Source organism: Schistocerca nitens, chromosome 11 (genome assembly GCF_023898315.1).
Source record: "Schistocerca nitens isolate TAMUIC-IGC-003100 chromosome 11, iqSchNite1.1, whole genome shotgun sequence".
Lineage (NCBI taxonomy): Eukaryota > Metazoa > Arthropoda > Insecta > Orthoptera > Acrididae > Schistocerca > Schistocerca nitens.
Genome location: NC_064624.1, coordinates 26624812 through 26650997, shown reverse-complemented (window position 1 = coordinate 26650997; position 26186 = coordinate 26624812). Strand labels below are relative to the sequence as shown.

Here is a 26186-nt window from a genome sequence, read left to right as displayed (position 1 = left end):
GTCGAGGGTGACGCCAAGGTACTGAAGGGTGGGGGTGAGGGCGATATGATGGCCCTAGATGGTGAGATAGAAATCAAGGAGGCGGAAGGAGGGTGTGGTTTTGCTTACAATAATGGGTTTTGGAGGGATTGACCTTGAGCAACTACTGGTTGCACCAAGTGGTGAACCGGTCAAGATGGGACTGGAGAAGGTGTTGGGAGCACTGCAGGGTGGGGGCAAGGGCAAGGAAGGCGGTGTCATCGGCAAACTGGAGAAGGTGGGGGGGGGGGGTGACGGCGGCGGCATGTCCGCCATATACAAAAGGTACAGAAGGGGGGAGAGGATGGAGCCTTGGGGCACACCGGCGGAGGGAAAAAAGGTGTAGGAATCCGTGTTATGGATGGTGACGTAGGAAGGACGGTGGGAGAGAAAGGAGCCGATCAGACGGACGTAGTTAATGGAAAGGGCAAAGGTTTGGAGCTTGAAGAGGAGACCGGAATGCCATACGCGGTCATAAGCACGTTCGTGGTCCAGGGAGAGTAAGATTGCGGAGCGACGGGAATTAAGCTGTTCGGAACGGAGATGTGTGAGGTGAAGGAGAAGGTCGTCGGAAGAGAAGGACGGCCGAAAGCCACACTGGGTAATGGGAAGGAGGCGGTGCTGGTGGAGGTGCTGGCGTATGTGTCGAGTGAGGATAGATTCCAGGACCTTGCTGAAGACCGAGGTATGGCTGATGGGATGGTAGGAGGAGACGGCGGACGGCGGTTTACCAGGTTTAAGGAACATCAGGATACGGGAGGTTTTTCTACAGGTCGGGGTAGTAACCAGTGGACAGGACTACATTGTAGAGCCTGGCCAGGGTGGAGAGGAAAGAGACAGGAGCTTCACAAAGGTGATGGTAGGTGACACGATCGTGACCAGGAGCGGTGTTGCGTTTTGTGCGGAGTGTAGCAATGAGATCCTCTGTAGTGATAGGGGCATTGAGTTTCTTGTGTGCAATGTTGTCCAAGTACTGGAAACCAGGTGCGAGGGGAGGGACAGAGGTGTCACTTCCATCGCAGACATCCGGGAAGAAGGAGTAATCGAACTAGGGATCATCGGGGATGGAAAAGACATCGGAGAGGTAGGATGCAAAGTGATTGGCCTTACTAAGGGTGTCAGGGAAGGGGTGATCATCATGGAGAAGAAGATAGTAGGGGGAAGGTTTAGCTCCGGTAAGGCGACAGAAGGCTGACAAGAACTTGGGCGAGTTCTGAATCTATGTGTTTGTATTCGGTTGATATCCATGTGATAAGCTGCAGCTTTATCCACAGTTACAAGTGTTTCTTCACAAATGTATCGTAACTTGCCCCTGGTTCATGATTTTTATCCCTACTTGCGCTTATGTTAGAATCATTTTTAGAAACATCGTTGTCTTCCAATATTACACAAACTCTGGTAGGCAAAAAAAAAAAAAAAAAAAATCAAATATTTCGTCAAACACGTAGGAAAGGGATGCATAACATGCTGCCGACGCATCTTTTTCGCCGCTTGGAGCGCTAGTGTCGCTCCAGCTGTCAAACGGTAACAACTTTAACAGCTGTGAGTGTCGCGACTGTTAATGTTAGACTGTGTGTCATACTAACAAATGTACACCGTGGAGATAGATAAGCAGAGGTAACAGTAAACTTGTTGTTTCATTCGATCACATTTTTATTATTCTTGTAACTGCATGGATAACACGAAGCATTTTACATGTTTTTTGTTACGCTGCTCTGGCAATAGTTTCAATATTGCATTAATTTAATGGCTTTTGCGGCACATTTGGAATTTACTTTGTTGTGTATACAAACGCCCATGATTAAATTATCGTTGCCGGATTTGTTTATGGTCTGGGCTTGCGTGCGAATTTGGTGTGTACTTGTTTTAGGTTATGTTTTTAAAAACAAACAGCTTGTTTTCCATGAGCTTGTAATTTTTCTCAATAGTCAGAGATCAATAATTTTTCCACCAGTATTTTGGAGCGCGCTAAGTACTCTACGTATACTGTTCATCAATTACGAAAAGTTCATGTGCCGTTTGTAGCCTGTGAAGTACATGTTTTTTTGTCCCATCCGATAAAATCTCTACATGTATACTCTGTAACTTTGCAAAAGAGACGATTTGTATTTTCGACGTTTTTTCAATAGTTTCTACATATTGTGATCTCCAGTGAAAGTGCTAGTCATTTATAATTGCTGTGGTGCTAGTCATTTATAATTTTTGAGGGAAGGACGACCGAAGACAGCGAAGTGCTCACTTTCACTATTTCGTTATCTTAACCAGTATCACTGTTGTTATGTAATATTTGTTGTGAAGGAACGACGAGGAATAAGAATAGCGTTTGCTATGATGTAATGCGATGCTTCTCCCGATAATAGCGTGAGTAACTTTACAGTATTCGTTAGTTCTTTAGTGCACATAGTTACTACCTCTTTTCAGGAATTGGGTACCGGTATCTGCAGATAAAAGATGATGTTAGATGTATTAATTTGTTGTGGCTATTTAGAATCATTTTAGTATCCTATTATTTGATCTGCTGCATAGACCTGGAAATCATACATCAACAAGAGTTTGTGTTAACATGCGTATATGAATGTGGTTTAGTATAAGGGTAATGCTGCTGTGTTGCAAATAGATGTAGAAAGAAATTAGCTGGTGTGGAAAAAGCTACTATGTAAGTGCAATTCTCACTGACAAAGAACGTTACACATCATCAGACTGTAACAGAACATTCACCATGGGTCTGCAGCTAAGAGGGTGAAGAGCCAGTAAATATGTTTAGCAATAGAAAGTTAACCAATATTAAAAATAGACGACATTTAAAAAAATTTTCGACAGTTCGTATAAAATACAGTATGTGTGATTTTCTTTAGTGGATAGATAAAAAAAAAAAAAAAAAACAGCATGGCAATATTTGCTCTACTGTGGGTATTCATTAATGCCTTGTACAAGGAAAGCCTTAAAGGAGCAACTGTGTCAAAAACACAAATTAAACAAATGACAAAATGATGGTTTGTAGGCTGCTGAACACTTCTTATAGTTAGGTTTTAATTTTGTACACATCAAGATGATACTGAGGAACTGAAGACAAACTGCAGACTAATGTCTGAGTTTAGAGATTAAGTACTGAAAGTGCCACATACATGATTGAGACCCGCAAATTCCATTTTACATTGATGAGAACAGGATTATAACACATTTGGATAATCATTTGCGTTATGTTATTCCCAAACTAAATCCCAAAAATGGAAGGCTTTATTTCAACTTATCTTTCTTCAAATTTAAATTGTGGTTGATGTAAGTTACTTATTTTCTGTAGAAAATATCCTTTCCATTCATTAGTTGCTTTGATTGCTCATAATGCTGTACGCCTAGTTAGAGTTCCTCTGGGAAAAAGCAAGACACCACTCAAATAATGCTCACAGTAGTAGAGTATACCTTAAACCAATGACAGACACAAACAGTATCAGTCAGTCTAGCATTTTTTTCTGTGGGATGGATTTTGCAAAACATGACTTTCTATCATTTTGAGGTTATATGTTATGACACTTCATTATGAGAGAATTGTAAATCAGTTCTTGACATTAGACTCTTTTCTTCACCTAATTTTAATTTATTTATAGTTTAGTGGTTCATCTGCTGCCTTTCAGCTGTATCTCACATTAACAATGGAAATTGAATGTGACTTTTATTATCTGGTTCCTTGTCTTTCCTACAGCCTGACTGCAGTAATGGACCATGAAAAAACTATTTGGATAAAAGAGGAAACAAGTGAGATATCAGGTTCACCAGGTTCCATTGTAAGTAGTTTCTTAGTATTTTTTTACTGTTGTTTCATTAATTTCAGTGTGCAGTATGTTGTGTGAATAAACAGAATTCATGCCATTTTGCTGAAAGTATGAGGAATTAAGTGCAATAAAATCTCCAGTGAGTTTTTAAGTTTAAACTCAACATTTACAGCACTATGCATAGATTATAATGTGTGTTAAAATTCACAAATGATGCAGGGGAGGGTTTGAATTTAATTTTTGTAAATTTAGACAAATTTGTAATGCACTGCTTATTGGCAGTTATAATATATTTATATAAAATTGAACTATTATGATAAAAATAGTCATTGGCTGGATGTCATTTCCAATGAGCACAATATTTCAACAAGTGACCACATTGCCATCACCCGGTGCACCAACTTACTGTGCACTTACTAGTGATCAGTATGAGCTATAAGTGTAATTTTTTAAAAGTGTATCATAGGTTACATAGATGGCACCTGGGATCTTGTATTTGTATGTTCCTGTTGTAGACTGTGGTTGTCTGTTTTGTTTATGGGGTCGACAGAAGCGTCCCATCCCACGCGTCGGCTTTGCCCCGTGACGTAAGGGTGTTGTCGCATGTGACGTCATGAAGGCGCAGAGTTTGGTTTGAGTGTGGCTGTCTCCAGTTCTGTTTTATCTTATTTTATTTACTTTTCTGATCCGTTCGTTCTATCTCGTGAGATTTTTTTTTTTAATTTAAAAACACTTATTACTTATTTTAATTATGTGTTTCCTCCAATTTCTGTTTTAGTTTATTATATTTATCTTTCTGATCTGTTCGTTCTATCCTGTGACATTTTTTTTAAAAAAAAGACAAAAATCACTAATCAGCTACTGGAGCATCTTTATCTTCTATGGGTTGCAGGGGTTACGACCCCTGGGGAGGTGGGTGGGTATTCATGCATGGCTGTCTTCACTTACACGTTGTAGCTACGCAAGGTGTCTAAATTTGTTTATATTTAGTTTGCCCCCCACCCAAAACACCTCATTTCCAGTGCTTGTCCCTTTAGTGTCATTAGGCTTCTTGTGGAAAGTGTGTGTGTTTGTTTTTGTTTCCGCCATATTTGTGACGTCATGGGTCAAAGCAGACGGGCGGGATCGGACGCTTCCGTATTTCCTTGTTTATGTCACTACTTGAGTGGTGTCATAGATTGTCTTTTTGCTATACCTGTATAGGGCTAGTGGAGATGATGATCACTTGAGGAAAGCAATGAATTTGCATTGAGTGCTATACTATACCTGTTGTGGTTATAGAGTTGCAGCATAGCCTAAGGCCTAGGTTAAGTAGGGAGGTGAAAGTCTAATTGTGGGTTGGGAAACCCAATGAAGTTTTTATAACAATCTTTTTCCATAGCTACATTTGTGCCATTGATGAAAACCCTTGCTTTCCTACCGTAGTCCAGTATTTTCAGGTTTTCAATACATCTGAAGGTGTTAATCACACTCAAACTCCTGATAGTTATTCAGTTTTCATTTTTCTGATATTTGCAAGTGGTTAGTGAAGTTATCTGTTGCTAATTTCTTAAGGCTTGTATTTCTGCTGTGTTAATGACGTAATCGGTCTACCAGTGCTCAGTCAAATTCTCATAGTTACCTTGAAAGAAGTTTGAAGAGACATTTACTGTGAACACTGGTTTAAGAAGTTAGTTTCATATAATATTTTTTTTGCATTAGCACTTGTCTCTGAATATGTAAACCAAGTGTCAATAAGACTCATGGCAGAAAATTGTGATTTGTGTCTTTAGTTCACATTAATTAATTTTTAGAACACAGTGTACATGCATCCTGATATATTCCAGTGTGTATATTTGTGATGGGAGCAAAGTTGTGGCAAAACTAAGAGGTTGTACATTCAGTATTGATGTGGTTTTTTTTCTTTCTTCATGATAAATGACATTTGTTAAATTGCAAGGATGTTACAGAAATATTAAGGAATTTTTGTTGTAAATAATGTAACTTAGTTTGACCCAACCTTTTTGTTGCACTGTAAAATATTTGTTGCTTCCATTGCCTCCCTCATCTTGAATGTTTCTGCAGAATTGGTAATGATACAAATGCAAGAACATGCTCCATAGATCGGATTTGCAAAAATTGTGTTGGCAGATTATGTGCGTTTGTTGACAGCATAGCAGACAGTCTGCATTGAGTGAAGCTAGACTTCACATTTATTGTAAGCCTGGCTTAAGAACAACAGTACAGAGATGTGTGTTGTCCAGCTTTCAACCTTTTCACCTTGATTATATTTCACTTCTCTTCATTATATTTAACCTCTCTTCATTGATGTGAAAACTCGAGGATTATCTTGCACATTTTTATTCTTTAAATGGTATTGTGTCTGCTGTAGGTAGTGAATCATGAGCAAGTTGAATAATTTGTGATGCAATAAAACCTACAATTTCTGTGATGATGATCTTTTGCCACTCCTATTTGGAGTAACTACAGAAACAAATATACACATGACATTTATCTTTTACACTACTTACATTGTATAAGAGTGTTTTTCAATAACTCAGTGCTGTATGAAAAAGCTGTTGGTATTTCATCACTCAGTAAGAATTTATTTTTAGAGTAGTTCTGTAGTGAGTAATATCTAGAAAATAATGTTGTCATTCACATAATTTTATTTTCTCTCTAATTGAAATAAAACAAATCAGTTTTGCATCAACCAGAATTACTGTCGCACGAAAGAACATACACTGAGAACTGGCAATAAAATGATAGTTGTTGCTAAATTATGTAGTGTTAATTATTCATGAAAAGTACTTTAATTGTGGCATAGAAGTCATGAAAGTTGCTAACAGTGTGTGGAGATCATGACTTTTTAAATGTACTCATTTTGCTTTGTGTTACTCTCACCACAGGTCCAGGTATACCCCTGTAGTGTGAAAATAAAGGAAGAACCACAGGAGACTGGGAATCAAGAGGTAATTCTAGAATTTTTGTGACGGAATGGAATTAATCACTGATTTGTTATTTCACAGTTGTGGGGAATGTAAATGAAGAGGTAAGCAATATAACTGAGCATTATTGTCAAGGTTTGTGCAGATATGCTAGTAATTATGACTGACTCACAATATCATAATTTGCCCACTATTGTCAAATATGGCACAAAAGCCTAAATATAGTATTTTTTAGGCATTGCTCTATATAGGTTGAAGTATTGTCTTTGTACAGGAACAATAGTTTTAATATCTACATTAGTAGAATTATTGTCTTGTACAAGGACATGGTAAAAAGTAATGCCTCCACATTTTTTATGCAGAAACTGTTAAAGCTTTTCAAATAAAACAAGCTTTGTTAATATTTTATGTCTTTATTCCTCATGTTGACGTATTTATTTCTCAACGTAGTCACACACACAATAAATACATTTCTCTTGCTGAGAGACCAGTTCATTGATACTGACAATGACTTCGTTGACAGAGCCACAACCTCACCTCTGCTTTCACTGCTTCAGTCACTATCTAATGGAAGTCCTCGAAGGTATTCTTTAGATTTGGAAACAGATGAAAATTGGAGGCGGCCAAGTCAGGAGTATATGGAGGATAATTGATGACAGCGAACCCAAGCTGTCGGATTGTTGCAGACATTGCAACCCTCATGTCTGGTCTGGCATTGTCATGCTGAAGGACAGGGTGGTGCATGTATGGGCAGACTCTTTGAATTTGAAACTTGATCACAGTACGCTGCTCCTCACGCACCAACTTAGTTAAGCTACACATGTTCATGTTACATGCTACAATCCAGAGCCCTCTAGCAGCAGATGGTTCCAATTTGGTCAGCAGAATGAAAAAACCTGTGCACATTACTCAGTCGAGTAATATATGTGACATGTAGTGTCTCGACCGATACTGCAAACAGAATTAAAAAGTTGGAGGCATTACTTTTTAGCACACTCTTGTATATACAAACAAAAATAAGAACTACGCGTCATTGTGTTGATGTCTAAATAAAATGATGCATGATAGTTGCTGCAATGCCCTGGACCTGAACAGTGATTTCCTATGTATTTGACCAGTTGCCTTGATGAGTAAACTATCCACAGATACTTCTCTGACTGAATCAGTTGTCATTCTCATGGGAGGTTTGATTAGTGGGCAGCGCAAGAATGAGACTTCATCATATACTGTGAAAATGATGACAAAGTACGATTCAAGATATGAATGCTTTTGCTTGAAAATACTACATTATGTCCAGAAACCCAAAGTGAATCTTGACCCTTCTCAACACTCTTATCATTCACATCACCATCTGAATCAACATGATGCTATATAATACCCACTTTTACAACAATGTGGCAGTTTTCATATTTTACATCTAAGTATTATCTACCATTAAAATTACAGCGCCATTGTAGGCTTCTTTTCTTTGTCCCCTCTTCTACATTTTAATAAACCCTTGCAGTGTCATGTACTTCAATTTGTTTCATTATCCTTGTTATCAAGGTATTTACTTAAATTGCGGAGCAATTCTGTTTGCCTTCATTAAATTTACTTTATTCTTTTTTCATTTCTGTGTTTTCCTTCATTAAATATTTTTACTCTTTTTTTTTTCATTTCTACATTTATCATTTCCTCCATTAGGAAAACCTAAAGAAAGATGGACAGATGGAGCAAACTCCATCCTCCAGAATATGAGTTCTTAACAACTGCAATGCCTCATTCAGTTGGTCCCTAAAGCCAATGTTATTTGGATCATACACAGTTTACAGTATAGTGCATTTAAAAACAGTTGCAACTTTTGATGTTTGGCTCACTGTGTGCCATTGCCTAGGTAGCACCAATGGTTAGCTGTTTGGCTGGTAAAGCGCCCATGGTGCCACACCATGGGTAAACAGTACCATGTGGTGTCACGCATCAGAGGCACCTACATTTATTTCCTCTCATTGTAAATTGATACTTTCTGGCAGTGAAGTGTTTTACAGCTGTCAGGTATTGTAAACAAGTGTTCCGTGCTGTCATTGCATTAATAATAACATTGCAGCATGTCTGAACATGAGATTCACAGTAAAAGTGATCACCCAAGAACTCGTTCACCAGCTGTGAAGTGTTCTGCTGCAAAATTTTCCTCCAAATTCGACAGTAGTAATGGACAATGCACAATACCATTCAGTTGGGATGGGTAAAGTCCCAGCAATACAGCAGAGGAAAGCAGCTATTTTTCTCAGGGTACAAAGAAATATTCGAGTGGATAAAGTTGAACCCATCTTGTGTAAGGTAGACTTCATGGAACTTTCAGTACCGTACTAGCCAGAAACTCCATGCTAACAGGTCAGTGAACTGGCTAATGTTTGGGCATTGTTTAATCAGGCTTTCTCCATATTATGCTCATTTAAATCCGGCTGGGAATATATGGTCATAGGTGAAAAGTAATGTGGCCAAAAAACAACAAGAAATTTATACTCGGTGATGTTGAAATGTTGACAAGAGAAGTCACTGCAAATGTTATATCGGACTGGTCTCACGTTATCAGGCATATCAAGAATGTAGTTGAGGAGAGCTGGATTCATGGACCGTGACGAGTTTTGAGAAATATGGTACTTCTCTTGTTGCTGTGTTAACATCTGCTTCTTTTGCCTAAACACAGTATAGTTTACAGATACACATCTCACTAACATTGTAAGGCAATTGAAATGGTAACAGAATCCTAAAACGGTGTGTTATAAACCAAGCAACTGAGGGCGAGACATATCAGTAGTTACAAGAAAGCCAGTTCTCAGTATAAAAGTAAATGTGCAGCTTCTTCACTTATGTCAGTATATATGGCAATTTCAGATATTAACCATATGGTAAAATACTCTCCTTTTTGCATGCTATCATTTCCCAAGCTTGTTTTAATATCTCAGACCATTTATGACTGACTTGATTTAATTCTTTTGGCCCCTATGGCCCCATCCAGGAGAACTCGCCATCTGTCTCTGTATTTGGCCATTTGCCTCAATTTTGCCCAGGTTTTGCCGACTCTTTTTGCTTCCCCTTCCATTGTCCTCTTCCATGTGCCCTTAGGTCTTCCTCTCTTCCTTGTTCCCTGGGGATTCCATTCCAATGCTTTTTTCTCGATGGTTCCATCTCAAGGTGTGCCCCAACCAACACCACTTTCTCGCATCTGGTCTTCTATAGGTATTCGGTTTGTTATTCGCCAGAGCTCCACATTACATATTTTTTCTGGCCACCAGATATTCATGATGTGTCAGAGACATCTATTTATTAACCTTATCCATTTTCCTGCTTTCACTGGCATACACAAGGACAGCCTTCTCATTTGTATTAAAAATACGGATTTTTGTTTTGTACGTGATATTTCTGTTTTTCTGTATTGGATACAATTGTATGTATTTGCCTTTTTAATGTGGTTTTTCATGTCATCTCCAGCTCCACCATATTCCATCACTATACAATCAAGATACAGGAATGAGTTGACAGTCTCCACCCACTGCTCCTCTATTAACAGTGGCACCTCTGATGTTCCCTGAATTTACTCTCATTTCCTTTGTTTTGCCTGTATTTATCTTGAGGCCAGCAGTCTCTGCTTCTTCTTTCAGCAAGTTTAATGTAGCTTGCATATCCGTCAGCTAGGCTAGTGTAACTATGTTGTCTGCAAAATCCAAATTCTCTAGACATTCATGGATCTCCCACTGGATTTCTCGTCTCCTGCCTGCTGTGACTCTTCACATAACTGAGTCTAGAACAAGTAGAAAAAGTGTTGGTGATAAAATGCAACCCTGCTGGACTCCAGTTATTACTTTCATGGGCTCTGTCACATTTCCCTTGTGGAGTATGCAATGTTTGTAACCATCATATAGATCTTTTATGATGTTTAAGATCTTCTGTGGTATCCCATACTTCTGCAACACCTGCCAGAGCACTTTGTGTTTCATGGAATCGAAGGCCTTTTGAAAATCAAGGAATGCCAGGTACATGGTTGCTTGGAATATTTCACTTTGCTTTAAAATTATCCTAAGAGTGTTAATAAGATCAATACAACTGTGTTGTGCCCTAAAACTGGCCTGTTCTTTACGCAGTCACTTTTCAAGAGACTCTTTAATTCTGTTTAAAATAATTCTGGTGATGATGTTACTGGCACTGACAACAATGTAATACCATGCCAGTTGCTACAGTCTGACGAATTTCCCTTTCTTGGGAGCTTTATGACCAAACCATTTTTCCACTCCTTTGGAGATTTCTCTTCAAACCAAATATGCTTCATCAAGGGATAGAGCATCTTAACAGTACGTTCAATATCAGCTTTTAAGAGCTCTGATGCTATGTTGTCTAGACCTGGAGCCTTTGTATTCTTTATGGTTTTCAAAGCAACCCTAATTTTGTCCATTTTGGGACACTGCAAATTTATATCTTGATCTTCTTCGACTTACTCTGGAACATCTCTTACCTGTTCATCTTGGTTGTCCTCAAAATTTAACAGTTCCTTGAAGTGCTCCTCCCATCTCTGTAGCTGTGCCTGTTGAGTGGTAGGCATCACCCCATCCTTGTTCTTAACTGGTCCTTCGTGTCTGAAGTTCTTCATTGACAACCATTTGGTTGTATTGTAGAACCCTTTAATATTTCCTTGTTTTGCTGCCTCTTCTACTAATTTTGGTTGCTCATCTTTCCATTTCCTTTTATCTCTCTGTGTATTCTTTATGCGCTTCGCTCTTTTGCACTCTTGTCAGACAAAGATTTAACTTAAGTTTTAGTTCTTTCCAGTGGCTGATCTCATCTGATGTAGCATTGGAGGTCCATTCCTTCCATTGATGTGCCTTACATCCTATGATTTTTTCTATCACATCTAAATAACTGTCTTTGATTTTTTTCCCCAACATGTTTCAATTCCCTCTTCCATAAAGTTTTCTTCAGAGAGGATCTGGAATCTGTTTTGTAGTTCAAGGGCAAATGATTCTTTGATCTGTTGGTCTTTTAGCCTTGCTAGATCTGTTTTCTTGCTCCTGTGACTGAGCTTGGTTCTGTTTGCCTCTTTTTTCAGTCTGAATTCTGCCAAAACTAGGTGGTGGTCACTTCCAACGTCCGCTCCTCTTCTGTTTCTGACATCTAACGGAGAGTATTGGAACTTGCAGCTTATGACTATGTGGTCTATTTGATTTTCGGTAACATGGTCTGGAGAGGCTTACGTTTTCTTATGGCAGTTACGATGTGGAAACACTGTGCCTCCAATGACTAGGTCATGTTCAGTGCATGTGTCTATCAGCAGTTCACCCTTTACATTCCTTATCCCAGCACCGTACACACCCATGATATGTTAAAGCTCTTCATTTTCTGAACCAGCTTTTGTGTTCAAGTCACCCATTAAAATTTTTAGGCCCCTAGAATTTGTTTGTCTAAGGACTCCATTAAGCTCTGTATAAAATGCATCTTTTAATTCTCCTTTAGCTATTTTATTAGGTGTCTAGCATTGAATTAATGTGACATATCACACATTTGTTTTAAAGCATGCGGTTATTATCCGTTCTGAGACTGGTTTCCACTCCAGTAAGCTCTTCTTGCTGCTTTTAGACAGTAAGAGCCCTACACCATTCCTACACATCACGTCCTCACCTGTCTGACCCGCGTACAGCAGCAGTCCACCAATTTGTGTTTGTAATTCCCCAGATTCCACCTTATTTCACTTAGTCCCAATATATCTAGTCGGTAGTTCTCCATCTGGTTTTCAACCTCTCTTAGCCTCCCTGCCTCTCTCAACATCCTTACATTCCAAAAACCAATATGGGTTTTCCTTTTCAGCCAAAGGTCATATCCTTAAGATCCATCTGGCTGTTTCTCCTGTTAGTTTCTGTGATGCGTGTTTTTTGGTGGTGTGGGTTACCAGCCCACAGCACCTGAGTGTCCAGGTGGGGCTGCCACCTCATGGCCTGGACACCTGCCAAGGTTTTATTTCAGGACATTACCCCCTAGATAGCTTGTCTTCAGCAGAACTAAAGAATGCTGTCCATCCCTTTGCAGTAAGGCCTATGTGCATCAATGTTGTCATGGTTTCCAAGGATCTTTTGTTGTCCACATTAGGGGGCTGTGCCTGCTGCCACACAATCACAGGGAGGAAAAGGAAAGGAAGTGAGAGTATAGGATGGGCCATGATAGAATAGAGCAGGACACTAGGCGGGACATTGTGAGACACACTTCATCTGCATCCTCTATGGAGATCTGTCCAGCTTGGGAGGCCCTGCTTGTAGTTACACTACTGCTGGTATAGCCCTCCACTTCATTGGATCACACAAACCCCCTCGCCCACATGGATGGTGTTTCATTAACGTGGTGTCTCCTGAGGGGGTGACCATTTATGAGATATGAGGGATTTATGAATATTTCATTCTGGATTTTTTACTGGCATGTGCGTTGGTGATGGAGACCTTTACTAACATTCCATTTACTTGACATTGGAGATAAATAGCAATTTCTCAGAGGTTTAAAGAATAATTCAATATGTTATCTAAATTTCATATGCAGCATAATATGACCTAACACAAATCAAATGCAAATTCATAGTACCCCTATGTTTGTTTGCAAACTTTAAGAATTTCTTGCAGTAATTTAGCTTACACTGAAATATCATAATAACTATGACCTTTCTTGAAATGATTGGGAATTAATCATAAAGTTGACAAATGAAGCTATAAGATGTGTGAGAAAGATTACAGATCAACCAGACGTGCAGCTGACAGGTTATGTGCCAAGCAGGCCTGACATTACCTTTGCCTGCTGATATCATCCATGCTAGCAACTATGTGCCCCTCCACTCGCTCCATACTGAATTGTCAAAAGTCACAACTAATTTTAAATGCACTATAAACAACTTCTTCTTTTGTGCATTGAGTATTAGGCCTTCACTCTTCCTTGGCCTTCCCCAGCTTCGTCAACCTACTGGGCTATAATCTCTGATGTTGTAATATTGTCTGCCACTGTTCATTGTGTCAAGATATTGATTCAGTTTTCCTCTTTGTCATCAATTTTGTTTTGTGTGTTAAACATTTAAATTCTGTCATAATGTCTTCTCTCATACAGCCATTTGTGGGTGTAAAGAATCCCATTGCACTGCCTGGATCTTACTGCCTTGTCATTTGTAAATGACTAATGATTCGCCTCCACAGGGTAATGTGGGGATGGTCATCATTTTCTAAAACTTCCTTCATGTTATTTTCTCTGTCTTTTTTCTAAAGTACCTGTTTGCTTTTACATGTAGTTTCCAAATTTTGTTACTTTCTTACCTGTATCTTTGTCATGTTAGTATGTGATATCACATTTCAGATAGTTAAAATAGCTGACCTGTTGTACTGCTGTATTGCTCAGCACTGTTTTTAGATTTAAAGAGGTCCCATCCTATAAAAATCATACTTTACTTTTGTTCTCACCTTGGTAATGGCTAAGGAACCAACCCTGACAGAGAACTGGCAGGTCTGAAGCCCATAAGCTGACAGCTACACCATCAGACTCAAACTGTATGGCACTTGTGATGTGATCAGAACATTTTCACACAGCAAGTGTTCCATGCAAGGCTTGAAATTCTGCCAGTTATATTATACAGGATGTATACACTCTGGGAAAACTGTCGTTTAATGAACAAAGTAAGAGCATATGGACTATCAGACCAATTGTGTGATTGGATTGAGGAGTTCCTAGATAACAGGACGCAGCATGTTATTCTCAATGGAGAGAAGTCTTCCGAAGTAAGAGTGATTTCAGGTGTGCCGCAGGGGAGTGTCATAGGCCCGTTGCTGTTCACAATATACATAAATGACCTGGTGGATGACATCGGAAGTTCACTGAGGCTTTTTGCGGATGATGCTGTGGTGTATCGAGAGGTTGTAACAATGGAAAATTGTACTGAAATGCAGGAGGATCTGCAGCGAATTGACGCATGGTGCAGGGAATGGCAATTGAATCTCAATGTAGACAAGTGTAATGTGCTGCGAATACACAGAAAGATAGATCCTTTATCATTTAGCTACAAAATAGCAGGTCAGCAACTGGAAGCAGTTAATACCATAAATTATCTGAGAGTACGCATTAGGAGTGATTTAAAATGGAATGATCATATAATGTTGATCGTCGGTAAAGCAGATGGCAGACTGAGATTCATTGGAAGAATCCTAAGGAAATGCAATCCGAAAACAAAGGAAGTAGGTTACAGTACACTTGTTCGCCCACTGCTTGAATACTGCTCAGCAGTGTGGGATCCGTACCAGATAGGGTTGATAGAAGATATAGAGAAGATCCAGCGGAGAGCAGCGCGCTTCGTTACAGGATCATTTAGTAATCGCGAAAGCGTTACGGAGATGATAGATAAACTCCAGTGGAAGACTCTGCAGGAGAGACGCTCAGTAGCTCGGTACGGGCTTTTGTCAAAGTTTCGAGAACATACCTTCACCGAAGAGTCAAGCAGTATATTGCTCCCACCTACGTATATCTCGCGAAGAGACCATGAGGATAAAATCAGAGAGATTAGAGCCCACACAGAGGCATACCGACAATCCTTCTTTCCACGAACAATACGAGACTGGAATAGAAGGGAGAACCGATAGAGGTACTGAAGGTACCCTCCGCCACACACCGTCAGGTGGCTTGCGGAGTATGGATGTAGATGTAGATGTAGAAATCCTGGAATTTTTTCATCTGGGGAAACCTAGGAATTTTTTAGGACTATGGAAATATTTCATTGTTTTAGTTCTCAGTTAAATTTTTGTAATTAAGACTGGTAAGAACTGATGCTCTAACAAAGGATTTTACAGCATCCTGCTGCAGCAGAATAATACTGTAGCAATAAAACATAAACAAGAGGATAAAACCAAAATAAAACATTGCAAAGGAAATGTGCCATTTACAACAACATCAACAACAACAACAACACAAACACAGTGTACAAGCAAGTGTCTGCCAACAGCAAAATGCGTCAAAAGCTTCAGGATGAAGACTATGTAACATAACATAATAACAAACAGCTTCCAATCAGTGTGACTGTTAGGTTCGAGTGAGTGGTTGCGAGTGGGCTCATGCACATGCTCAGTTTATTCATGTAGGAGCTGTACTTTTTCCTGCTTCTAGCTACTTGAAAAGTTTTTCTGGCACACCGAAGCTGCCAGGGTGATTTTGCTGTTTCTTCTTCATTTACAGCTCTCACATTAAATGGAAACAAAATGAATTTCTTTGGCCAGGAGCTATGAAATGAATTACAATGCATTCACATAATTATGGAAGTCTAAAATATCATATTGATTTTAGTTTTCTCATTTTATTTTATTTCAGCATTTTGGCAGTCAAACATTAATCACCTTGCAGAACAGTGAAGCTGTTTATGTTGGTTTGCTAAAGAAATTTTGGCTTTTATTGATCCTTTCCACAGAGGCAGTCAATTTATTTGAAACTAAATGTTTCATTCCGCACTGTTGGCTACTTTCAGCTGTTCACTGTAATTAAAGAGCATGTTTTCATCTTCTTGACAAAGTAGACTGCTAACAGGAGCCAAAGTCTAGACCATAGCAAAAGTTGTCTTAAGCATATATAAACAGTCCAGGGAGCAATCCAAATCATGAAGTGTAATGCATGCAAGTTAAGAAACCTAGAACCTTTGCCTGCCTTCTACAGGCAAGTGCTCTACTGATAGTGCACCTGCCTGTGAAAGGGAAAGGTCTTACTTTTGAGTAAGAGTCCTGCACACAGTGTTAATCTGCCAGGGAGTTTAAAATCAATGCACACTCTGCTGCAGAATGAAAATTTATTCTATTTGGATGATTACTGCTTTTTTAGCAATTTAATTTTCTATGTGAGGTGTGGTTAAAGACAAACCTCTCCATCTCTCTTAATAGTCATACAGTTGTTACAGAGTTTTATGTGCAAGCTTTAAATGGGTAATTATTCTCCTTTTCCAGTTACTTCAAGATCCATTAAAAATTGAGGCTCCATTTTACAACACAAAGGAAGATCCAGGACTGAAATTGAATGTGAGTCTCTCTGAACATAGTGTAAGTTTTCAAATCAGTGTTATTTTATGCTTGAGGTACAGCAAGACAATCATGGGATGTAATGGCTGCATGTTGTTGTGGTCTTCAGTCCTGAGACTGGTTTGATGCAGCTCTCCATGCTACTCTATCCTGTGCAAGCTTCTTCATCTCCCAGTACCTACTGCAACCTACATCCTTCTGAATCTGCTTAGTGTATTCATCTCTTGGTCTCCCCTTACGATTTTTACCCTCCACGATGCCCTCCAATACTAAATTGGTGATCCCTTGATGCCTCAGAACATGTCCTACCAACCGATCCCTTGTTCTGGTCAAGTTGTGCCACAAACTTCTCTTCTCCTCAATCCTATTCAATACTTCCTCATTAGTTATGTGATCTACCCATCTAATCTTCAGCATATGGCTGCATATAGTTAAAAAATCATAGATGGAGAGCCATTCTAACCTACAATATCAGTAATTTTTAGTATTTTTGTAGAGTTACCATGACTCTCATTACCCTTGTGTGTTACATGTTATCCGTGGTGGTGGTGGTGGTGGTGGTATGTCAAAAGACTGCTTTGAACCCAGCTCTACAAGCTACTCTATCCTGTGTAACCCTGTTCATTATAGAACAACTGATGCAACCTACATCCATCTGAATCCTGAATCCTTTTTACTGTATTTATCTCTGGGTCTCCCTTTACAATTTTTAGCCCACCTCCTCCCCTCCATCCCCTGCCTACACTTCCTTCCAGTACTAAATTGGTAATCCCTTGATGTCTCAGAATGCATCCTATCAACCAATCCCTTTTTTAGTCAAGTTGTCCCTTAAATTTCTTTTCTCCCCAATACGAGTCAGTACATCTTCATTAGTTCTGTGATCTACTAATATGATCTTCATTCTTCTATTGTACCACATTTCAAAAGCTCATATTCTCTTCTTGTCTAAACAGTTTATCTTCCCTCTTTCACTTCCATACATGGCTACGCTCCAGATAAATACCTCCAGAAAAGACTTTCTAACACTTGAGTGTGTGTTCAATGTTAACAAATATTTCTTCTTGAGAAACGCTTTTCTTGCCATTCTCAGTTATTTTGCTACCAAAGTAGCAAAACTCATCTACTACTTTAAGTATATCGTTTCCTAATCTAACTCCTCCTAACCTTTGACCAGTACAGCACAGCATCATTTGGATATACACGGATAAGGCAAACATTATAGCTACTGCCCACCATGAGAGTGAATGCGCAGTGCTGTGTACGCAGGGCCGTTGGGGTATGATTATACTAAAGGAAACATTTGCCTTGGGTACCATTGAACCTCTAGTAGTAACCAAATACGTTATGATTACTGTGAATTGTGTGAGCATGGTTCCCTTGATGCTTTGTTTTTCCTAATGGCAATCACATATTTCCAGCTGGGTAATTGTCAATTTCACCAGGCCAGAATCATGCCGCAGTGATTTGAAGAGTATTACAGTGAATGCACATTCATGACTTGCCCATCAAATCCACCTGATGTGCATCTGTGGAGCACATGCCAATCTGAACCCACAAACCAACAGCCAGTAATTCAAGGGATTTGCATGAGCTAAATTCTAGCAAATCTAGTGCCATATACCTGCAGAAACCTACCAAGAAATTGTCAAATCTCTGCTATCCAGAAATGTTGCTGTAGTGTGTTGCAGATATGGATCAACACACTACAAAACAGACGGTTTGATGAGTCTGCTCAACAGTGTATGATACTAAAATGTCTGATTAGAAAATTAGCTTTATTAAATTACTCTTTGAATAAGAGATGAGTCACTGAAAAGTATGAAGATCTTCATAATGAAATATTTAGAGCTATGTTGTATATACATAATGAGAGGTTTTGTTTTCTTTTGTCAGTATCTGGAAGATCCATTTATAGCCTCGGGGTCCACTGATCATATTAAGGAGGATTCAGTACTAAATTTAGGAGCAGAAGAAATTGAGACTTTTGTAAGTATTCACATTTTACAGATGGATTGCATATGAAATAAAAATGTCATTTGGTAACTGTGGAATACAAAGAATGCATTACAGTGAAATTAGCATCGTTTATACCCCTTAGAAGTTTTGCAGTACTGTATTATTCCACTTCAGTTATTGTCAGTAATTTGCTGACTGTTATGAGTAGAATTTCAGCAGAGCTGTAACAATATATGTAATCATATTTTCACTGTCGCAGGTTGATATCAGTTACAGTAAGATCATGATAATTCAGCACTCTATAATCCAGCGGACCCAATAGTCCAACATGCGTAAGGTATTTTGCCATGGCGTGACACCTTTTCAGCAACAATTGTTTGCCTAACTGTGTGATTGTAGTCTTGCCAAGATAAGCCAGTTGCATTACTGGCTTTGTCAGTATCAGTGATCCTTCATTCACTAAACCTAAGTTTACAGTACTTATGTTTGCATCAGTGCTGTGGTATTTTAATTATTTAATGAAGTCATTGTGCTGTGTTAATATTCAGCTACTTGTATGACTGTCAGTTAGACTACATCACAGTAAAATGTTTGTATGTACAGTGAAAAATTTCCAAACAGAGCAAAAGTGCACCTAAAGCTGCAAAACAGAAACGTGATGTTGACAAGCCACAAAAAAATTGGTCATCATAAGCAGACTGGAAAAAAGTGAGAACCAAAACAGTATTATGAGTGAACTATGGTCGAAAATGATTGAAGAAACAGAGATGGAAAGCAATTTAAATGACGAGTAGTTTACAGTTGATCGCTCTGAAATTGTACAAATGATAAATTCTGTGTTTACCAATGAAGTGAGTGCTTTTTCAGGTGAAATTAAAATGGATTGACATAGGTAGAAATTCAGTTACCGAAGGAGAGTGGATGATTTGATATTATAAAAGTGTTTTGAAGTCACAGGAGGCACCAGAAGTTGACAGTGATTATGGCAAAATGTCTGCAGCTAACATCTCTGGGATTGACACTATGGAAGCCTTAGACACTTTAGTGAGATTCACTAATTGAAGACGATAATATGATGGCTCTGAAGTTGTGAATCTGAACATCAAGCAAAATAATTGTTGTCAAAAAAGGGCTCAATCCAAGAAACAATTTGGAATTTTTGTGATGTTCAGGGTGCTCGGAAGATAATTTCAGCTAAACCATCAGTGGTAGACACCAGTCTGGCATATTCCATGCCTGTGAGGCTGTCAGATATCTGTACTGTGTCTATGACAGTGATTACAACTAAACTGCACCACATTATTGACTATAATCTTTATTAATTAGCTTCTTCTTGATATCCTCAAATCAGTGATCCTTATTGTATTTTGTAACTAGCATACAAAACTTTATTTATGCACAGTATATCGAACTTCTCTAAAACTTTGAGCCTTAAACTGTTGTGTTAGAGCAATGTACTATTTGACTTTTAATTCAATTTTATATGTATTGGAAAGTAGTTCTTTTTCTGATAAAGGCTGAGGCCAAAAGCTTAAATGTAAATCTCTTTTAATTTTGCCTGTCGGCAACTTAAAATGTTATCTTTACATTAGTAGCAATCTATCTTTTTCTAGAGTTTTGATATTCCTATCAGAAGTTTCACATCGTTTGAAGAAGACTATGCATTTCAGTATCTTCGATTAATGTGTTGTAAGCAAATTCATTGGGCTCTTACCTTGTCAGTGAGTCTCTGTATTTGTGAGTTTGTGGTAAAAGATTTACACAGAGGGAAAATTATTAAATGTGCTAATATGTACACAGACTAGTCACAGTGAACTGGGGAAATAGTGATTATCATATAAATTTTGAATTATATAGTTTAGCCTCATGTCACACACATGGTATTATTAACAGGTCTAAGCTATAATCAGATGAACAGTGCAAAACAGAAATACAGAGGCAGTAAACTACTATATTGTGTTTAAAAGAAGTTGCAACTTTTGGAAATTTGGTGAAGAAAGAGTGCAGGGAAGCATAGTTTCCAAGGGGTAGCAACAACACAATGCCCATCTTAGGTTATGACCTATAGTCAGCTGCCAAGCAAACATTCTTTGGCCATAAAGAAATAAAATACTAAATGAAGCAGTTACATCAATGAATTTTTCATACGTACTCACATTTACAGTGTAAGTTAAGTGATGCCAAAGGAAGAATCATCGCTTTCTCCCTCAGAACTGAAACTGGCACTGGAGCTGACTGAACTGACTCTCTGTTCCATCTGGTCCTTCATAAATCCATGTCTCTTCAATTACCTTCTTTGAATGGCTGGCAACTCAGTATCATTCCTGTGGGGTAAAGTTTGCAATGGCTCTTTTTTTCTGCATTTCAACCTCAATGAGCCCAAGCTTCTTGGTGTCTCCTGCCACAGTACCTCTCACCTGGGCCCATATATACTCAGCTGGATTCAAATGAGCATGATATGGAAGAAGCCTTGATTGCATTATGCTCTTTAGTGTTAACTGGTTTGTTGACTTTGTATTGTGGAGGTTTTGGCTTCTACAGTGCAAGATCCGTTAACTATGGTTTATTCATGCCAAGTTCAACTTTATCTAATAGAATGTTTCTTTGTACATAAAGCAAAATATTCAATTTTCGCCTCCTCGTTGTTAGAGCGTGATCCACCACAGCAGAGTGGTATGGCGTATTGTCCATTATTATTATTATCAAATTCAGATGAACATTTCACAGCAGAACATCTGAAAACGTACAACACTATACTGCATCGCGTATTATATTAACATACAATGTGTATTACCAAACATGTTATTATGATGCAGTAAATGTTACCCTCTGGGAGGATTTAAGGAAAACTGACCTTGAATTACCTAATGGGTTTGTCTTATTGAACCTGAATTCAGTGCTACAGAAGAAACCAGAAAGCTAAAGATTGAAATTTGGAAAATTTTTTAAGAAACCAAGTTTGCTTAAATGAAATAAAAATGGTCACCAGCCTAATTAGGCATACTAATGTTGTACATTACTTTTATATAATCTGTATAGAGTTGTGATAAAGGAAAGCTACTATTACTTTTCCCAAATGAAGTGCAATGAACTCTACTATAATCAGACAAGTGGTACAGTGATGCTAGCAGTATAGTATATGCAAGTTCTCATAGAAACAGTTAACAGCTTATTTCTTCTCAATAGTAATTACTTCATTATGTACGAATTATGTGATCACTAAAAGTTATGAAAGTCAAAATTAAACCAGAAATGGACGTGGACTTAGTCCTATTTCAACATTTACTTTCCAAATAGTACAAATATAATTAAGTCACTTGCAATAGGATTTTTCACTCATTAAGAAGTAATATTGTTTCTACTTTTATGGATAAGGGCAATTACAGTAACTTTACCTTCAATAAACAAAATTGTTGGTGGGGTCTCTCAAACTGTTCCCCCTCCCGGGGCCTAGCCACTCTTTGGCAGGTTCATACTTGGCTACCACAGAGCCCCAGCCTTTGGCAGCCCTTTTTACCTTCTGTGCTACATGTATATCCTCTTGCTATTCTTTTTCCTCTCCCTTGGGGAACATGTCTGGGGTATCATAGGGAATGTTCTGCATTCTGTTGCTGACCTGCAAACAGTCTCAACTTTCTTTGTGGCTCCTTTTTCCTTTCTTTGTTTCCTTTCTTTGTTTCCTTTCACCTCCCGTTCCTCTGCTTCGGTGTTTGAGGATTCTCTCTTTTCTTCTTCTTCTTCTACTTCTTCTTCTTCTTCTTCTTCTTCCCTGTGCGCTCCTGAAGGCTAGACCACATGTCTAACATGTAAAAGGTGACTGGGTAACACGTAATTCCCAGCCCCGGGTTGACAGGTAGGGTTCACACGTACCCCCTGATACAAGCCAGGCCCAGGGAGGGGTGACTGACTGAGCGGTAACCTTCTCAGATTGCCCGTTGGTCCCTCTGTCATGTGTTCGGGAGGTATGACCTGAGGTGTGAACAATCACCTAAGGCGGGTGCGCCCCCTTGTGTAGGAGCCCCCCAGTAGGAGCGCGCCATTGGAGATGCTGCAATCATGGGTGATTTCCTTGTGATGAGTCACTCATCCTCTTCATCGACGTCAACAAAACGAAAACGTTATTAGGGTTCTGATTTGAAGACCCTTCCCACTGCACAGCGGTTCCTTGTTGTATCACATGCTGAAGATGGTCAGTCCTTCACCACAGTTAATCTGTTTATTATTTAGGAAGGTGTTGATGCCATTGCTGGCCCTTTGTAATCCTGCTCTCATTTACGGAATGGCACTTTGCTTTTGGAGACGGCTTCTGATGCTGAAGCACAACTACTTCTTGCTGCCTTACTTCACCACGGCTACCCTGTTCGTGTCACGGCACATAGAACTTTGATTTCCTCCTGTGGTGTAGTTTACACCGGGCTTCTTGACGGTCTGACCAAGGCTGAAATACAATCTTACCTCTCTGATCAGGGCGTCATTGTCGTTCATCATGTCATGAAAAAGGTCGATTCTTCTTTGGAGCCCACCCACACTCTTTTCCTCACCTATTATAGAGTGGTGCTGCCATCCAAGATTAAAGCCAGCTGAAATCATCACAGTCCAGCCATACATTCTGAATCCGATGCGCTGTTATCAGTGTCATTGGTTCAATCACACTAGAACATCTTTTCGACACCCAGCCATATGTGTAACCTGTGGCAGGGATGCACATAAGAGTGAATGTCTACCTCTTCCTCCCTGCTGTATCAACTGCAATGGTGGCCATGCCGCCTCCTCCCAGGATTGTTCTGTGTATCTCGACGAGCAGGCTGTTCAAGAGATTCAGGTAAAGGAAAAAGTGCCTTACCCAGTAGCTTGCTGGCTAGCCACAAGCTCTGTGTTCACCTGTCAGGCACTTATAGTTCAGTTCTTGTTACCCCTCCCTCCATGAAGGACATGGTTACACAGATATGCAACCTCAAATTTGGCTCTGAGGTTGTGAAGTTGCCCAGCATCACTGACCCCAGTCCTGCTGTGCAACAAACTATCAGACACTTGCCTCATGAGGTGAAGCTACCCACAACACAACTGGCAGGCAGGAAGGCCAGAAGGAGTACTCACGGGAAGACTTCATCCATCCCTCCAGCCAACTAACACCCAAGTCTTCCTTTAAGCAGAAGGGCTCAAAGAAGTCCGCTAAAGACAAACGGTCTGCCCCTTCACCGACTCGAAGATCCTGATTGACGTGGTCACTTAGCCCGGCTGGCCTTTGTCTCGCCGGTGCACACCACCATTTGTTTTTTGGCATTGGACTCCACCAACCAACCGCCCAAGCACTCCGATGCTTGTGTACACCCCTTGGAGCAGGATCCTCCTGCTTCTGAGCCCTGTAGTAGCGACTCTCCACCGGCTGTCCCTCCGCAGACATTCTCTTCCTCCTCATGACTGCCCTCCTATGGGACATCCATGGCCTGCGGTCCCACAGAGGATTTATGTCTGCTTCTAGCATCACAGCAACCCCTTTTACTTTCTGGTGACTTCAATGCATATCATCCCCTCTGGGGTTCTCCCAAGGTCTGCCAGAGAGGAGCCCTCTTGGCTGACATTCCTAACCAATTCTACCTCTTCTGCCTTAACACTGGTGCACCCACTTTCCTTTCGGACTCCTTGCACCCCTATTCCCATTTGGAACTATCCTTGTGCACTGCCTAGAGTGCCCCTCATCTTGAGTGGTCCATTCTTTCTGACGCCTACTTGAGAGACCACTTCCCGTGTGCTCTCAGTCTGCTGACTCCTACCCCATCCATGTGCATACCTAAATGGCGGCTTACTAAGGCTGACTGGCAGTTTTACTCCTCCCTGGCGACCTTCGCAGAACAAGATTTCCTCAGTTGTGATGACCAGGTGGACTACTTCACAAACGTTATCCTTACTTCTGCAGAATGTTCCATTCCTCGCACTTCGTCTTCACCACATCGTGTCCCAGTCTTCTGGTGTACCTAGGCATGCCGTGATGCAATTCAAGCATAGAGATGTGCTCTCCATGTTTTTAACCACCGACCTATGCTGGAAATCTGCATTCATTATAAACACATGCGTGTGAAGTGTTGTCGAGTTCTTTGGTATAGCGAAAGAGCTAGTTGAATTTCATTCACTAGTTCTTTTACCAGTTCCACACCTTCCTCTGTTGTGTGGGCAAACCTTTGATGGCTCTCTGGAACCAAGATCCATTTCCCCATTTCCGGCCTGACAGTGGGTGCTGATGTCATCGTGGATCCTGTTGCTATCTGCAACACCTTGGGCTGCCATTTTGCATAAGTTTCAAGCTCTTTCCACTATCACCCTGCCTTTATCCATAGGAAACAAGTGGAGGTGCTCCGTGTGGTACCCTTCTCTTCTCCAAATAGTGAGTGCTACAATGCCACCTTCACTATGAGGGAGCTAGATCCTCCATCCCAAGGCCAGATGCTATCCACATTCAGATGTTGCAGCACTGCTCTCTTGCGGCAAGCACTTCGTGCTTAACACATACAACTGCATCTGGGCTGAGGGCACATTTCCTGGATGGTAGCGTGAAGCCACAGTCATACTCATACCTAGGCCCAGTAAGGACAAAAACCTTTCTTCCAGCTACCACGCCATCTCTCTTACCAGCTGCGTTTGCAAAGTGATGTAATGTATGATTCGTGCCCGGCTGGTGTAGGGGCTCAAACTCACCATTTACTCACAAATGCACAGTGTGGATTTAGAGCGCAGCATTTTGCAGTTGACCATCTTGTTACTTTGTCCACCCATGTCATGAATGGTTTTCTGCAGAAATCCCAGACTGTGGCAGTGTTCTTCGATTTACAGAAGGCCGACGAGACCTGCTGGAGAACTGTTATCCTCCGTACTCTTTACACGTGGGGCTTCCGTTGATGCCTACCCTGTTTTCTTTGAGCATTTTTACAAGACCAAGTTTTCAAGGTGCGTGTGGGTTGTGCTTTGTCAGATACCATTCAGGAAAATGGTGTGCCTCAGGGTTCCATCCTGAGCGTCATCCTCTTTGCTATCGTCATTACCCCTATCGTGGCCTGTCTCCCACTGGGTGTCTCCGGCTCCCTTTTTGTCTATGATTTTATCATCTATCGCAGTTCTCCATGGACCTGTCTCACTGAGTGGCGTGTTTAGCAAGGTCTTGATTGTCTTTACTCCTGGAACATCAACAGTGGCTTTCGCTTTCTTAATCACGAAACCGTCTGTTTTTGAATTTCTGGTGGTGCAAGTGGTTTTCCCCACCATCTCTACATCTTGGACCTGTTGCCCTTCTGTTTGTTGACACTACAAAATTCCTGGGTCTCATGATCGATAGGAAACACTGTTGGTCCTCCCATGTCTCTTACCTGGCAGCCCGCTGTTCACAGTCCCTCAGTGTCCTCCGTGTCCTCAATGGTACTTCCTGCGGTGCCGATCAAACCACCCTCCTGCATTTGTACTGGTCCCTTGTCCATTCGAAA

The 26186-nt window shown here is 40.2% G+C and overlaps 1 protein-coding gene across 6 annotated transcripts in view; it reads left to right on the top strand.

The window, feature by feature from the left end:
- Positions 1–1521: 1521 nt before the first annotated feature.
- The window catches only part of LOC126213357 (zinc finger protein 93-like), a 90469-nt gene continuing 65804 nt past the window's right edge, over positions 1522–26186 (top strand). The window contains exons 1-5 of one of the 6 annotated variants that reach the window (XM_049941058.1): positions 1522–1635; positions 3719–3800; positions 6677–6739; positions 16687–16758; positions 18652–18744. In XM_049941058.1, coding sequence (XP_049797015.1) covers positions 1607–1635; positions 3719–3800; positions 6677–6739; positions 16687–16758; positions 18652–18744 — 339 coding nt within the window. In that variant the 5' untranslated portion in view covers positions 1522–1606. Of the gene's footprint in view, positions 1636–3718; positions 3801–6676; positions 6740–16686; positions 16780–18651; positions 18745–26186 lie in introns of all 6 variants that reach the window. The other 5 variants (XM_049941057.1, XM_049941059.1, XM_049941061.1 and 2 more) reach the window with 5 other exon arrangements.